This window comes from Condylura cristata, unplaced genomic scaffold (genome assembly GCF_000260355.1).
Source record: "Condylura cristata isolate star-nosed mole 26May11 unplaced genomic scaffold, ConCri1.0 scaffold00029, whole genome shotgun sequence".
Lineage (NCBI taxonomy): Eukaryota > Metazoa > Chordata > Mammalia > Eulipotyphla > Talpidae > Condylura > Condylura cristata.
In genome coordinates this window covers 4620864-4634787 of record NW_004567130.1, presented here as the reverse complement: position 1 = coordinate 4634787, position 13924 = coordinate 4620864, and the positions used below count along the sequence as shown (strand labels likewise).

General features: G+C 44.8%; 1 protein-coding gene across 1 annotated transcript in view; it reads right to left on the bottom strand.

Moving 5' to 3' along the window:
• Positions 1 to 6871: 6871 nt before the first annotated feature.
• The window catches only part of LOC101628334 (zinc finger protein 84), a 28856-nt gene continuing 21803 nt past the window's right edge, over positions 6872 to 13924 (bottom strand). The window contains exons 3-4 of the mRNA XM_012730904.1: positions 13401 to 13496; positions 6872 to 9473 (exon numbers count right to left, since the gene is read on the bottom strand). Coding sequence (XP_012586358.1) covers positions 7471 to 9473; positions 13401 to 13496 — 2099 coding nt within the window. The 3' untranslated portion in view covers positions 6872 to 7470. The remainder of the gene's footprint in view (positions 9474 to 13400; positions 13497 to 13924) is intronic.

Sequence of the window (13924 nt, the reverse complement as noted above, 5' to 3'; positions counted from 1 at the left end):
TCTCCAAGGCTAGGCACAAGGCCCACCCAGACAGCTCTGTACACACACTTGGCAAGTTCAATTGTGATGTCAGGTCAGGTTGGCTGAGGCACCAGAGATTCAGCACTACAGCCCAGTGAGGTCTCCATTGACAAATTTGACTCTCCAGCTGCCTCTTCAAGCCTTCTTCCAGGTGTCCTCACCACACTCCCCCTGCCAAGTTGGGAGTTGGCTGGGCCAGGCTTAAATATTCTCTAGGCTGGCCACCTTTTGAACCTGATGGGTCTTTTTAGTGGGATGTTGTATGTGAACAGCTGCCAGGTGGAGCAAGGCCCCTGCTCCAACCCCAGGCCCCAACCCCAGCCTTGTGGGCGGTGCTGGTCAAGTGTCTATCAAATCAGTCCATTCCTAACACTGTTCCGGAGCCTGATATGTACGGGAAAGGTCTAGCCCTTGCCCAGACTGGTCCTGCAGAAGGGTCTGGCAGCCTCCTGAGCTGGAGGCAAACTGCCCCAGACCCCTGGATGGTGCTGAGCCTAATAATTAGGCTCCAGGACCCTGCCTGAAACTGACTCACAGGTGAATGGCATGGGTGGCTCTGCTGGGGATTAGAGAGAAAGATGGGGCTAACGGTCTGTCATAGGGGAGGATGGATGGGGAGATGGGTTAGGTGCAAACAAATGTGTTAATACTCATCAAGACCATCTGGCCAGTTACTTGCCACCACAGTGCTGGCACAACAGGCACGTGAGATGGTGGCCATGGAGGCAGAGCTCACACAGGCCAACAGGGCAGGCTTCTGCCCGCTCCCAATAAGACACACGCAGCTTCCCAACACAGCACCCTTCTTGAGGAGCCTGTTAAATGGCTCACAGTTGTGACCCTGGAAAAGCTCCCAGCTTTCCTCGTAGAATACACACAACTGGTAGGAACATACTTCCCACCCACATGGTCTGAGGCAGCAGCATCACCCTAGAGCTAACCAAGTGTCTGAGGAACTTGTCCAGAACCCCAAATCAGACCAGAGGCCCCTTTGAAGTACAGTGCATGGTGAACATGTGCAGTACAAAGGGACCTGCTGGACAGCACACACCTACACACCTAGCCAGAGAGCACTGGGCAGTTGAGGAAGGTGCCGCGGAAGCCACATTCCTCCAGGTACTGGAGGGGAGACGAAGATGGTACTGTCTCCCAAGGGAAAAAATATACCTGAGTACTGTGTGTGCAAGCAGGGACAGCCTCATCTACTGCCATTACCCATGATCCTCTGAGAATGCTCCCCACCCACCCATCTGGCCTCCACAGGGTTGCAGGGCGTGGACCCAGAGAGAATACCTTTTGAGTTTTCTATTTCACTTCATGCTACAGCTACAATGTAGATGCTGTGGCATACTGTCTTGTGTGTGATGCCAGTTGTTTATTTCAGGGAAGGTTGGGGGAAATAGCTCCTTCATGAAAAGAAACAGCTGTTCCTGCTGATAAGAGACTGGGCAGTAGCTCCCAAGCCCAAGCTGGGCCATTCCATTCACTATGTTCACACTCAAGCCATGGTTTCAGAAGACCCTGAAGGGCCTGCCCTTAGCCAGCCCAGCTAATGTTTCTAGCTGGGAGGCCAGCAGGCTGTTGCTTCCTGATCCTTTGGGAACATATCATCAGGCTCCTGGCCCACTGGTGGGCAGACACACCTGTGTCCCCCTACCCTGGCTGCCCCTTCTGTCCCAGTCCTCAGGGCAGGTGTGTGCCTTCTATCTGGCCTGGCCAGTGGAGGAGCTGCTGGGGCTGTGGCAACAGGGCTCACACCCTGAGGAATAACCTGGTGTCAGCCCAGACCTGCCCTACAGTCGGTAGGCATCTGGCCTGAAGGGCTCTAGGGAGCTCCACAGCCAGAGGCAAATGCCCTGACGCCCTGAACAGGACTTGCATCAGCACTAGCAAGTGAACCCCAAGTCAGCAGCATCTGGAGGGGGTAACACAACTGGACAGACATCCACAGCGGGAGCGAGCCATCCCTTCTCCTGGTCTCCTGAGGACAGAACATGGGGAGAGGGCCTGAGCCTGGAGAGAGTGAATGGGTACTCAAAGGTGGGGCCCCAGGCCCGTTGGGGAGGCCTTCCTGCACAGCTGGGTAGCAGTCAGTTCCAAGAGCTGGCCTCCCAGCCCAGAAGCTCCTGTCCAGGCACAGACAAGACAACCCCTTGGGCACTCCCCCAGCTTAGCTGAGTCTCAAGTTAAGATACAGCTTCAGTTCTACTTGGATCTTCTTTCCAGTTTATTTTCCCATCACTTTACCCCTACTGACCTGCTTCTGACTTGAGAAACAGCCCGGCTTCCTGTCAGAAATATTTGTGACAAACAGAGCTTGAAGCAGTTGAGGCAAACACAGGAGTTTATTACAGTGCCAGAACAGCTGTCCGGCCTAACAACGGCCTTCAGAAGGGCTGGGCTGAACATGGATATCAAGGCGCAGACAGTAAGCATGTTCAAGATTAGGTTGTTTTTGCTTTGTCTTGCTTTTTACATCTTTTGAGTATTTTATTTCCTTGAGATTACTTTTAACTGTCCCCCCCTTATATTCTTTTGACCCACTGCACCCTACCCCGCAAACTGTTTCTTTACTTGCTTCCATTGTGGCTTTGTCCTCGCATCACAGACAATGCATCCCTCGTGGTACAAAGCATAGCCACTGAGCAACCCCACCTATGGCTGGGAAGCATTACAGCTTCAGCTGCTAAAATAAAATGGACAGACAAGACATACCAAGCTTCCTGGAAGCTGATGGAGAACCTAAAACACGCAGGAATCATGCACCCATGATGACAAGCACATGTGCACACATGCAAGTTTACATGGACTGAACGAACAAGGGCATTTCAGTGTCAGACTTACAGAAGTGGAAGATGAAAGGTGGTAGGAATTTCAAGGAACTGCAAATAGTTCAAGGTAACACATACAACACACTGTAGGATGAAAGATAAAGTGTTCAAAACTGGAGATGCATGCACATGTGTGAAGTCCACAAACAGGCTATTTTTTGAACCCAAAGCAAACCAGTGTTTCGAGGGTGTCAGAACTGCATCTTAAACACTAAGTACAGGTGTGAAAAACTGACTTAAAAAGCACACTTGCCAGGTGTGGGAGTAGTCACACAGTTACAGGGAAAGCAGAGGAGCTTCTGGATCAGCAGCTGGGCAGGGCAAGGCACAAGATGCCAGCCATGTTACTACAACGCTTTAACAAGCAGCCCAACACTGGGGCAAAGGACCCAATGAGACCACAAATGTCCATCCCAATGCCTGCTGGTTGGTGTTACCTACTAAGGGTATTATTGTCAGACCTGGCATTCTCTGGATTCATTTTATCTCAAGGTTGTACAGCAATGTTCTTGAAACAATTAGGGATCTATACAGAGAAGCCCAACAGAAGGTATCAAAGCCCGCAATGAAAAGCTCAACAAAGTCATTACTGGGACGGGTCCCTAAGGTCAATATGAGCCTTGAAAACACCCACTCGGTACAAGGAATCATGACTGCAGAATTTGCTTGACTCCAGAGCAAGAGCCTCACAATGAGATATAAAAAGCCTCCTGGAGCCTCCCCGTGGCACAGGGGTTGTCTTAGCACTGTGATGCTATCACCAATCATTATAGCCTGAGTTCGAGCCCCGGCCAGGGAGATGACCCACAGGGCACTGCAGACCCTGCCTGACCCCCCACTGCTTCTCTCAGCAGTTTATTTCAGTGGATTTGCCTGTTCTGCTTCCCACTCTCTCACCCCCAAAATCTCTGGTATACACACCCCATCTCTTGTATGTATAAATAAATTTTTTTTAAAGATTTATTTATTTATTCATACAGAACTGGGGTACAGGCCAGAGATGCAGAGGGTGAGAGGATTCACCAGGGACACAGTGGGGAGCAGAACAGGCAGATCGCCGAAGTACACTGCTGAAGGGAGCAGCGGGCGGGTCAGGAGAGGACTGCCACACCATGTGGATCTCCTCCAGGGCAGGCGGGGATTGAACTCATGCAGAAGTGGCTCAAGCTTCTTAGTGCTGTGCTTTAACCCGCTGCGCCACCAAGGAGGGCCCTGTATAAATAAATCTTACAAAAAAAAAAACGACAGTATGACTGTGTTTCAAGCAAGCATAGTAAGTCACTGTCACTTTAGGACTTGCTTTCATCTTCATTTAGGACTTGTGGTAGAAATCGAAGAGAGGCAATGTTTTGTCATCTAAAACAATTTTTAATTTTTGTGTAGAACAGGATACAGGCCAGAGGTGTATGGTATGAGAAGATCCACCAGAGACAGAGTGGGGAGCAGAGTAGACAAATGTATTAAAATCTACTGCTGAGGGGAGCAGCGGGAAGACAGGAGAGATCTGCAGCGCCATGTGGGTCAGCTCCCTGGCCGGGGATGGAACTCAGGCCATAGCACAGTACCAAGACTAACCCCTGGGCTACCAGCGAGGCCTGAGGTGAAATGTTCATGTGGTTTACCAAGGTAATTTAAAAACTGACTCTTAAATATATACATATATATGTATTTTATATATATGTATGTATTATATATTTTTTCTTTGCTCTAAAGTATTCAATCAATAGTACTGAGATTCCATTACCTAGTGAACACAAGACTTAGCTGCATTAATAAGATAAACTAGCAGTTAGCAAAATTAGAAAATTTTTACAAAGCAGACTCCTTAATCCAAAACTTAACAAATTAATCTCTGGGAACAGAAAAGAGAATGACAGACTGAAGAGCGGAAAATGGGAAAACCAGAGATTAGAATCACTCCAATTATTAGTTTATTTTCAAAGGTCTGTTTCTCTCTTTTGGTAAAGTGACTTTTTGATATTAAGAAAAATAGGAAATAAATCTGTGTATGAAAAAAATGGAACACTTAAGACTATTATGCAGAAATATAGGAATAGTTGGCTGTTGAAATTCTGGTGTATTGGCTTGTGTATATACTCATATTTAAAGTTCCAGTTGCTCAAACATGGTGTAAAATAGATTTTTAAAAAATGCTGCTGGTTTGGCCCTCCCTGGTGGCTCAGCGGGTTAAAGCACAGCACTGAGAATCTAAAGCCGCTTCCGCATGAGTTCAATTCCTGCCTGCCCCGGAGGTGACCACATGGTGTGGCAGACCTCTCCTGACCCGCCCGCTGCTCCCCTCGTCGATCTGCCTGTTCTGTCCCCCACTCTGTCTCTGGTGAAGCCTCTCACCGCCCCTGAGCCTCTGGCCTGTACCCCAGTTCTGTATGCACAAATAAATAAATCTTAAAAAAAAAAAAATGCTGCTGGTGGGCCCTCCCTCGTGGCACAAGATTAAAATACGGCACTGCAAGCTAGCAGCAGCCACTTCAGTGTGAGTTCGATCCCCAGCCCTGGAGGTGACCCACATGGCACAGCAGACCTCTCCTGACTTGCCCACTGCTCCTCTCAGCAGTGTACTTCATAGATCTGCCTGTTCTGCTCCCAACTCTGTCTCTAGTGAATCTGCTCACTGTCCCTGCACCTCTGACCTGTACCCTAGTTCTGTATGCATAAATAAATAAATCTTACCAGAAAATGCTGCTAGAATCAATGGTGTAACACCATTTTGGGTCAAACATCTTGTGCTGAGAAAAGCCTTGCATTTTCTTAGTTTAGAAATAAGATTTGGACCTCCCTAGTGGCACAAAGCTATCAAGCTATCACCAGCCACTGCAGATCTCTTGCGAGGGAGCTGACCCAAAGGGTGTAGCAGACCTCTGTTGTGATGCTGCTCCTCTCATCAGTGGCTTTCAGTAGATCCACATATTCTGTTCCCCACTCTTTCTGGTGAATCCTCTCATTTCCTTTACCTCTAGCCTACACCCCAATTCTTGTAGGCATAAATAAATCATTTTTTTTAAAGAAACAAAATTAATGTGGAACTTCCTGAATTTCATCATACAAAAAATCCTTTGATTTCACCACGTCTCTCCAGAGATCACTACAAGGTGGCCATGCACTTTCAAAGGGAAACATACATAATGGTAAGTTCACAATGGGATATTCCCATATGAATGATGCAACTATAGAAGGGAAGGTAATATTTCACATGATAAAACAAAGATATTGCCTCCTAGTACTTGTATACTCAACAGAGAAATTCATGAAGTTTTACAGTTTCTGGGACACTTCAAAAAAATTTTCACTACAAAATCTCTACATTTTCTATGGTGACTTAAATAACTGATTTTTCCAAGTTACTTTTTACAAGGTATTTTATGAAATGCCAAAAACATAGTAGCAGTACACAGCCTCCATATCTCAAATCATAATAAATGAAGAGGCAGATGTACTTGTGTTATACAGCACTTTATACATACACACTAACACAGGGAGGCACCCCATTGAGACACACCCCACTGCCATTTCATTTGAGTGGTGTGTAGGGTTCACACTTCTGAACCTTCTGCTCACTTGCATCATAAATCACTACTCACTCTCTGGTTCATCTCTTTGAATACTTAAAACAGAGCATTACATAAACCATTTCTCAGTCTCTGAGGACACAGAAGACTTTATATAATCTTGTAGTATCCTGTTACTCAAGATAAATTTAGTAAAAATAAACCCTTTTAAGATGCCAACAAATGATGAAGGAAAAGGAGATGAGGTGTTAGGAGCTAAGTTACTAAATTAGCAAGAAGACGTGGCTTCAGTTACCATTTGTACAGTGTCTTAAAATAAAAACCAGTGTCCTGACAGACATCAGAGGCACTAAAAGGCATGTGCATTTTATGCTCCAAAATTGTCACATGTAATTACAAATTAGTAAACAATGTGATACAAGAAAATAAACCATAAATACCACAGAGAAATTTCTTTCTTAGATGTTTCAGTGATTAAATTTATTCCCACTTTCTAAAAACGTCCATACTTCAAAGTGAATCTTTGGGTACTTTTGGTACCCGTACCTGTAAGGTATGGCTCCCTTTTATAGCAATAATTCTAGGGGCACATATTTCCAACATTTCTGCAGTTATGCTTGTCCACAAATGGGAATGTTCTAAAACACAGCATGGAAAGATCACTTGCTTTAACTGCTCCATTTAGTATTTTCATAGACTTTCACTCCTGAAGGCATTTTCATAAGTACAGAGCTGTCATTTCTTCATGAAAATATTACCTCACTTGTTGCATTCAAGGAGTTTCCCCTCACTCACTGGACTACAGTGAGTATATCCATTGAGTTTATATCCAAGAGCTAATGAGACGATCTCTGAAAGACATTCTGATATTCACAGTATTTTCTTTGCTGTTGTGTTTAAACAGTGTAACGTGGCAATGGTTTGAAAGACTTTTTTTAAACCAATGAATCAGACTCACTCCAACTCTGATATATAAACATGTTATTTGCTGAAAGCATTCCCTATATAGCTGTTGCTACCCTAAAGTACTCAGATGTTAATCTTATCTGAAAGACAACATTCTAAAGTACAACAGAATCTCTACCAAAGACTTACATTAACTTCGTTTCTAAGGACTTCTTTACTGTATGAGTTCGCTGATGATTAATGAGCTGTGACTTTTGGGAGAAGGCTTTCCCACATTCATTGCACTTATACGGTTTCTCTCCTGTGTGAATTCTCTGATGATTAACAAGTTGTGACTTCTGAGAGAAGGCCTTCCTACATTCACTGCACCCATAGGGCTTCTCACCTGTGTGTGTTCTCTGATGTGGAATGAGGTGTGATTTCCGAGAGAAGGCTTTGCCACACTGACCACAATGAAAGGGCTTTTCTCCTGTGTGTATTCTCTGATGATTAATGAGACTTGACTTCTCCCGGAAGGCTTTTCTACACTCACTGCACTCATAAGGCTTTTCTCCAGTATGAGTTCTCTGATGTCTAACAAGCTCTGACTTCTCAAAGAAAGCTTTCCTACAAAGACTGCATTCATAGGGTTTCTCTCCTGTGTGAATTCTCTGGTGAGTATTGAGCTGTGACTTCTGGGAAAAGGCTTTCTCACAGTCTCTACATTCATAGGGTTTTTCTCCCGTATGAGTTCTCTGATGAGTTGCAAGACTTGATTTCTCACCAAAGGCTTTCCCACATTCACTACATTCATAGGGTTTCTCTCCTGTATGTGTCCTTTGATGTGATATGAGATGTGACTTCTGACAAAATGCTTTTCCACATTCACTGCACACGTAGGGTTTTTCTCCCGTATGAATTCGGTGATGATTAGTAAGGCTTAATTTTTCACTGAAAGCTTTCCCACATTCATTGCACTCATAGGGTTTTTCCCCTGTATGAGTTCTCTGATGTCTAACAAGCTGGGATTTTCTACTGAAGGCCTTCGCACATTTGCTGCACACAAAGGGTTTCTCTCCAGTGTGTGTCATCTGATGTGATATGAGGTGTGACTTCTGGGAGAAGGCTTTCCCACACTGAATGCACCCATGTGGTTTCTCTCCTGTGTGGGTTCTCTGATGATTAATGAGACTTGACCTCTCTCTGAAGGCTTTCCTGCATTCACTGCATTCATAGGGTTTTTCCCCAGTATGAATTGTCTGGTGTCTAATAAGCTCTGACTTCTCAAAGAAGGCTTTTCTACAATCACTACATCCATATGGTTTTGTCCCTGTGTGAGTCCTATGATGTGTAACAAGTTGTGACTTCCTGCTAAAGGCTTTTCCACATTCCCTGCATTCAAAAGGCTTCTCTCCTGTATGAATTCTCTGGTGGTTAATAAGATTTGACTTTTCACTAAAGGCCCTCCCACATTCATTACATCCATATGGCTTTTCTCCTGTGTGTGTCCTCCAATGTGATATGAGATGTGACTTCCGGGAGAAGGTTTTCCCACATTCACCACATTCATAGGGTTTCTCTCCTGTGTGTGTCCTCTGATGGGATGTGAGTTGTGACTTCTGGGAGAAGGCTTTTCCACACTGGTCACAGTCATAAGGTTTCTCTCCTGTATGAGTTCTGTGATGTGTAATAAACTGTGACTTCTGGGGAAAGGTTTTGCCACATTTACCACAGCCATAGGCTATCTCTCTTATATGTTTGCTCTGATGCATAACAAGATTTGATTTCTTATTAAAGCGTTTCCTACATTCACTGCATTCATAGAGTTTTTCCCCTAGACGAGTTCTATGATATATGATGATCTGCGATTTCTTATAGCTAACAGTATCATACCTATCACATTCATAGTATTTCAACCACGTAGCGCTTTCTTCAGGCTTGGCATGGAGAAGCAATTTTTCAAATATATTCAAGTCATCTGGTTCTGTTTTCCCATAGTCTGCTTTTGGAGTAAGTAAAGCTAAATGATGTTTTAAAACTAATCCATCAACATCACTTTCATTGTTTGATTTTCTTAAAGGAACAAAGCTCATGTTCAGATTGAAACCTTTTCTAAAAGCATCATGTATGTGATCTCCTTTCATAGTTTTTAGTGTCTCTTGGTCATCTTGGTGCAAGATCATGTGACCATCTACTTGCCAGCCTTCTTCTATAAAGAAAAAAAAAAACCTGTAAAACCTTCTGTGGTTGAGCAAACAAAACCCTAGAAATTTTATTTGAGGAAATGAATGTTTTTCTAAGGACTAATTTCTGAGTATGAAATAAGTCCCAGATGTTTATCCTCTAAGGTACTAAAAAAACAATGTTGGAAACGGGGCAAAAGTAAATGACAGATTAAGCTGTTCCAGGGAGTGTAAGGTGTTGGAGACACAAGAGAAAAAGCCTCTTACATTATTAAAAGACATTCTAGTAGCAAAGACAAGAAATAATGTCAAAAAATACGAATACACATAAATGTGTATCACAGTAAGTACAATTAGGGAAATAACCAGGTTTTGACAGAGCAAGTGGTTAAAGCTACTTAAATGATGGTCCTTCCTGGTGGTGCAATGGGTTAAGGTGCAGTACTACGAGGCTATCCACAACCACTGCAGCACAAGTTCAATTCCTGGCCAGGGAGGTGACCCACATGGTGCAGCAGACCTCTCCTGATCTGCCCACTGCTCCCCTCAGCAATGTATTTCAGTAGATCTGCTTATTCTGCTCCCTACTCTGTCTCTGGTGAATCTTCCTACCTGCCATGCCTCTGGCCTGTACCCCAGTTCTTGCATGCATAAATAAATAAATCTTAAAAAAAAAAAAAAAGCTTAAAGAATGAGAAATTTTTCGTGTACTTTTCCCATTTTCAAACTGAAACTCCATCCCATTGCTTACAAGTGATGCAAGGCCAACATCCTCTCCAACAGCCCACCTTCCTGGTACAGGGGCCTTCAGTGACAGGCATTTCCTTTCTATTTCTAGAAAGACTTTCCTGGCTTAACCCATCCTTACTTATCATTCCCTTAGGGGTAACTTTCCCCCTCTTCTTCACATAGTTTGCTCATTTCAGTCTACATGTTTAAAACTAGGTTCTTTAGGTTACTCTTACAGACTGAATGTAGCTCCTTGCCCTCATTCAAAATCTGAATCCCTTATAGCTGGATTTGAAGATGGGCTCTTACAGAAAAGTAATTCAGATTAAATAGGGTGACATGGGTAATGTCCAATCCAATAGAATCTGTGCAGTTTTAAGAGACAGCAAAGTACAATACGCCCAGTACTCAGCCCACAGGCACAATGAGGAAAGTCCACAGAGAGAAAGAGAAAGCAAGAACATGCCGTCGATAAGCCAAAAAGATCTTGTAGACCCCCAGTATGCTCCATGACTCCTAGATCCTAGACTTCCTACCTCCAAAACTGTGAGAAGTTTCTGTTGTGTAAACAGTCTATTTATGAGGCTGAGTGAAGTAACACGCTATTATATCCCGCCTATTTTGTTTTTAATAGTTGTACACTGAAGGTCTGGATTTTTATCTTGGTTATTTACTAACTTGTTCATTTTTATCTTCCTACTAGAGTAAAGCATTATGCAGACAGAAAATAGAGCTCTAATTTTCAGTGTTGTAAAAATGTGCACCCAACATAACGCCTGAAAAGTACAAGAAACCTGCATTAAATTTTCTATACTGTGTTAAAGTGATCTGTCCAGTAGAGAATGAGCACGAAGACTGCGACTGCTCCAGACACAAAAGGCGCTGCCAGAGTGACCTGGGCAGGCATTCGGAAACCCGAGCTTTGGGATGTTGCCACCACTTTCTAAACCGACAGCAGTGGCCCCCTAAGTCTGTGGAAAGCAAGTGCTCTCTGCTCCCCATGAGTATGGAGTGCTGGTGGGCACTAGGCAGAGGTGCTCGTGTGACTAATAAGCACTAGGCACAGAGCCTCTCCAGGGCACTGCAGGCAGAAACACCACGCACCTTACTGTCTTTCTGTTGCTGGAGAAGTAAACTGTGTGGGCCTCATGGAATAAGACTGCACACTGACTCCGAAGGGCTGGCCTGGGCCTCTCCACAATGTGGCTCTGTCTGTATCACATCACCACAACAAACCTTAATACAAGTATGTTCTGTACCCCGCTAGTCCTGCCAGTCACCTTTTAAGTACCATGGGGACCCGGCACAGTACTGTCTGCATGACTAATTCTGACAACTGCGCAAACATAATTATTTAAATGCTGAATAAAAAACTATGTGATGCAAATGTCTCACCATCTTAACTAAGATTTATGCTTCTGGCAGGTATTTTCTAGATCTCTTGCTTTTTAGTCACTTTTAAGTGGGCTTTACAGGACTTAAAATTCTGGATAACAAACCCAAGCTGAGGGAAAAAATAAAAAGTCTTGGATGCATAAAAGCAGAGGTTTCTCTGACTACTGGGAAGGATGGGAAGAAAGGAAAGAAATCTGTCAGGCAACAAAACACCAAACACAAGTGGTATTTGATTAATAAAGGAAAAAATCGTATGTGATTTTTCAAATTACAAATACCAGTCCGCCAAGCCAAATCTCAAAACTTGCACACACAGCCTTCTACTGAAGAAGAGTCGGTGACGGACCCAGGAAGTTTGTACCAAGCGATGCAAGGCACACCCCAGCTAGAATTCCTGCACCACAGCAATGTCTGCAGAAGTGTTTATGGAACATCACTGAGTTGATGATGCCATGTGTGTGAATTCACACAGGATCAGGGCCCAGTAACTGAAAAATATTAAACACACTGCTCAGGTCTGGGATGGAGTCCCAGGGAACAGGAGAAAATTTTAGGTTGAAGTAGTCAGGGGACATTTTGTGGACTTGAGCACAATGAAAACAGCTTGTGCAGAAAGGATTCCTTAATCCTTTCTAGATAAAGAATTCACAGCACAATCAGAAGATCAGAGACTGAGAAAAAAACATTAGCTGAAAATATTAAAAAATGTGCAGACAAGAGTGATCATGAATTTGTGGGCAAAGAGGGAAAAACAGGCTGCATGGTCCCTACTGCGAGGGTACCTAAAGAAATCTCAATGCATAGCCCCAGGCCCCTGGGCAATGTTCAGAAGACACCTCCCCCTCCACCAATGGTGGCTCACCAGCTACAGGACAGGTCTGATATGTGCACAGAGGCACCAGCTGTCCAGGGATTCACTGGTTCCCAGAGCCATGATCAACTACTAAGAGATGGGGAGAGACGGGCTGCATCCACCTGCTGTATCTGAGGGCTCCCAGGCTGTCTTTCACCAGCAATGCCCACCAGCCCCACCTGTCTCACCCTGTCACACCACACCTGACGCTCTTCCCCAGCAGACTCCAGCACGCATGTGACCTCAGCTCTGCTTCTGGGGGAACCTGAACTCAGGCATTATCATGTGGCAGATGCCAGGATGAGGGAAAACTGAGGCTCCGGGTGTCAGGGCGATATACTCAAGACACCTCACCAGGAGGACTGGATCTGGGCCCATCCAGCAACTCAGGAAATATAGGAATGAGACACCATTAATCAATCATAAGTCGGTGCTCTAGGGGGACAATCTTAAGAGTAATTTCTAGGGAGCAAAAACCTTAAGAAATGGTAAGAGATAACACAAGATGCTCCCAGGACACCTGCTTCAAGAAAGCAGGGGGGGAGGAGGGCACCTCCTCAGCGACAATGGCACCGCCTCACTAAACCAAACAAGGGGACACCACAAGGCAATGTCTGGACACATGGAATAAATTGACAGAGAATAAACACCCTGATTGTACAAACAGAGCAGTCTCTGACCACAGTGGGAGGGGAGGGGAGAAACCTGTTAGGGGACAATTCAACAGAAGAAAAAAGCTCAAACCCTGGGTGTGACAGGCAGGACCCCTTGGCTTGACCACTTGGAATACTCCCCTGGAGTTGGCAGGAAGCTGTATCTGCGTGTCACTGGAAAAGCTCACAGGCACCACTCTGAATCACCACCAAAGGCTAAGAAGATCTGGAAAGAGCTCTCAATGCACACTTCAAAGACACGAACCCCACTGACCAGTTGACATGAAACCTGGACCTCCGCCCACCTGCCACGCTCCACTCACCTGAGGGGTCTGAACCTGGCATTTCCCAATCCCCTATCCATGGCTCTGCTCCTTGTTCCAACTTGAAGATGACATCCGGCTTCATAGCATCATACCCTGTCAGAAGAAATCACAATTAGGCCTCTGAATAATGAGTAAGGTTCTGCATCAGAGTGGCCCCATTATCTATAAACAGGTCAGTAATTCTCAAAGGAACAATAATGGTCTCCTTGGAAGCCATCAGGACCTGAGAATCTTTGGCTTCTATGATTCAAGCTCAAAATCATCAAAAACCTCAGTCACTTGGGAATTAGTTTAGTGGATTCAAATTTAGCTCCTTCCACTTGCTAACTGCCAGTCCTTGGGAAAACTCATTTCTTTTTGCCTCAATTTCTACACAGAATCCCCAAAGGCCACGAACCTGTGTGAAGACTGTGGCCAACACCAGTCATACGCATCACAGCCAAAACCATCACTACTGCTATTTGGGCTCAGAGGCTGCGGAGGTAACAGGCTGTACCACTGGAGGTGAAGCCACCATCACA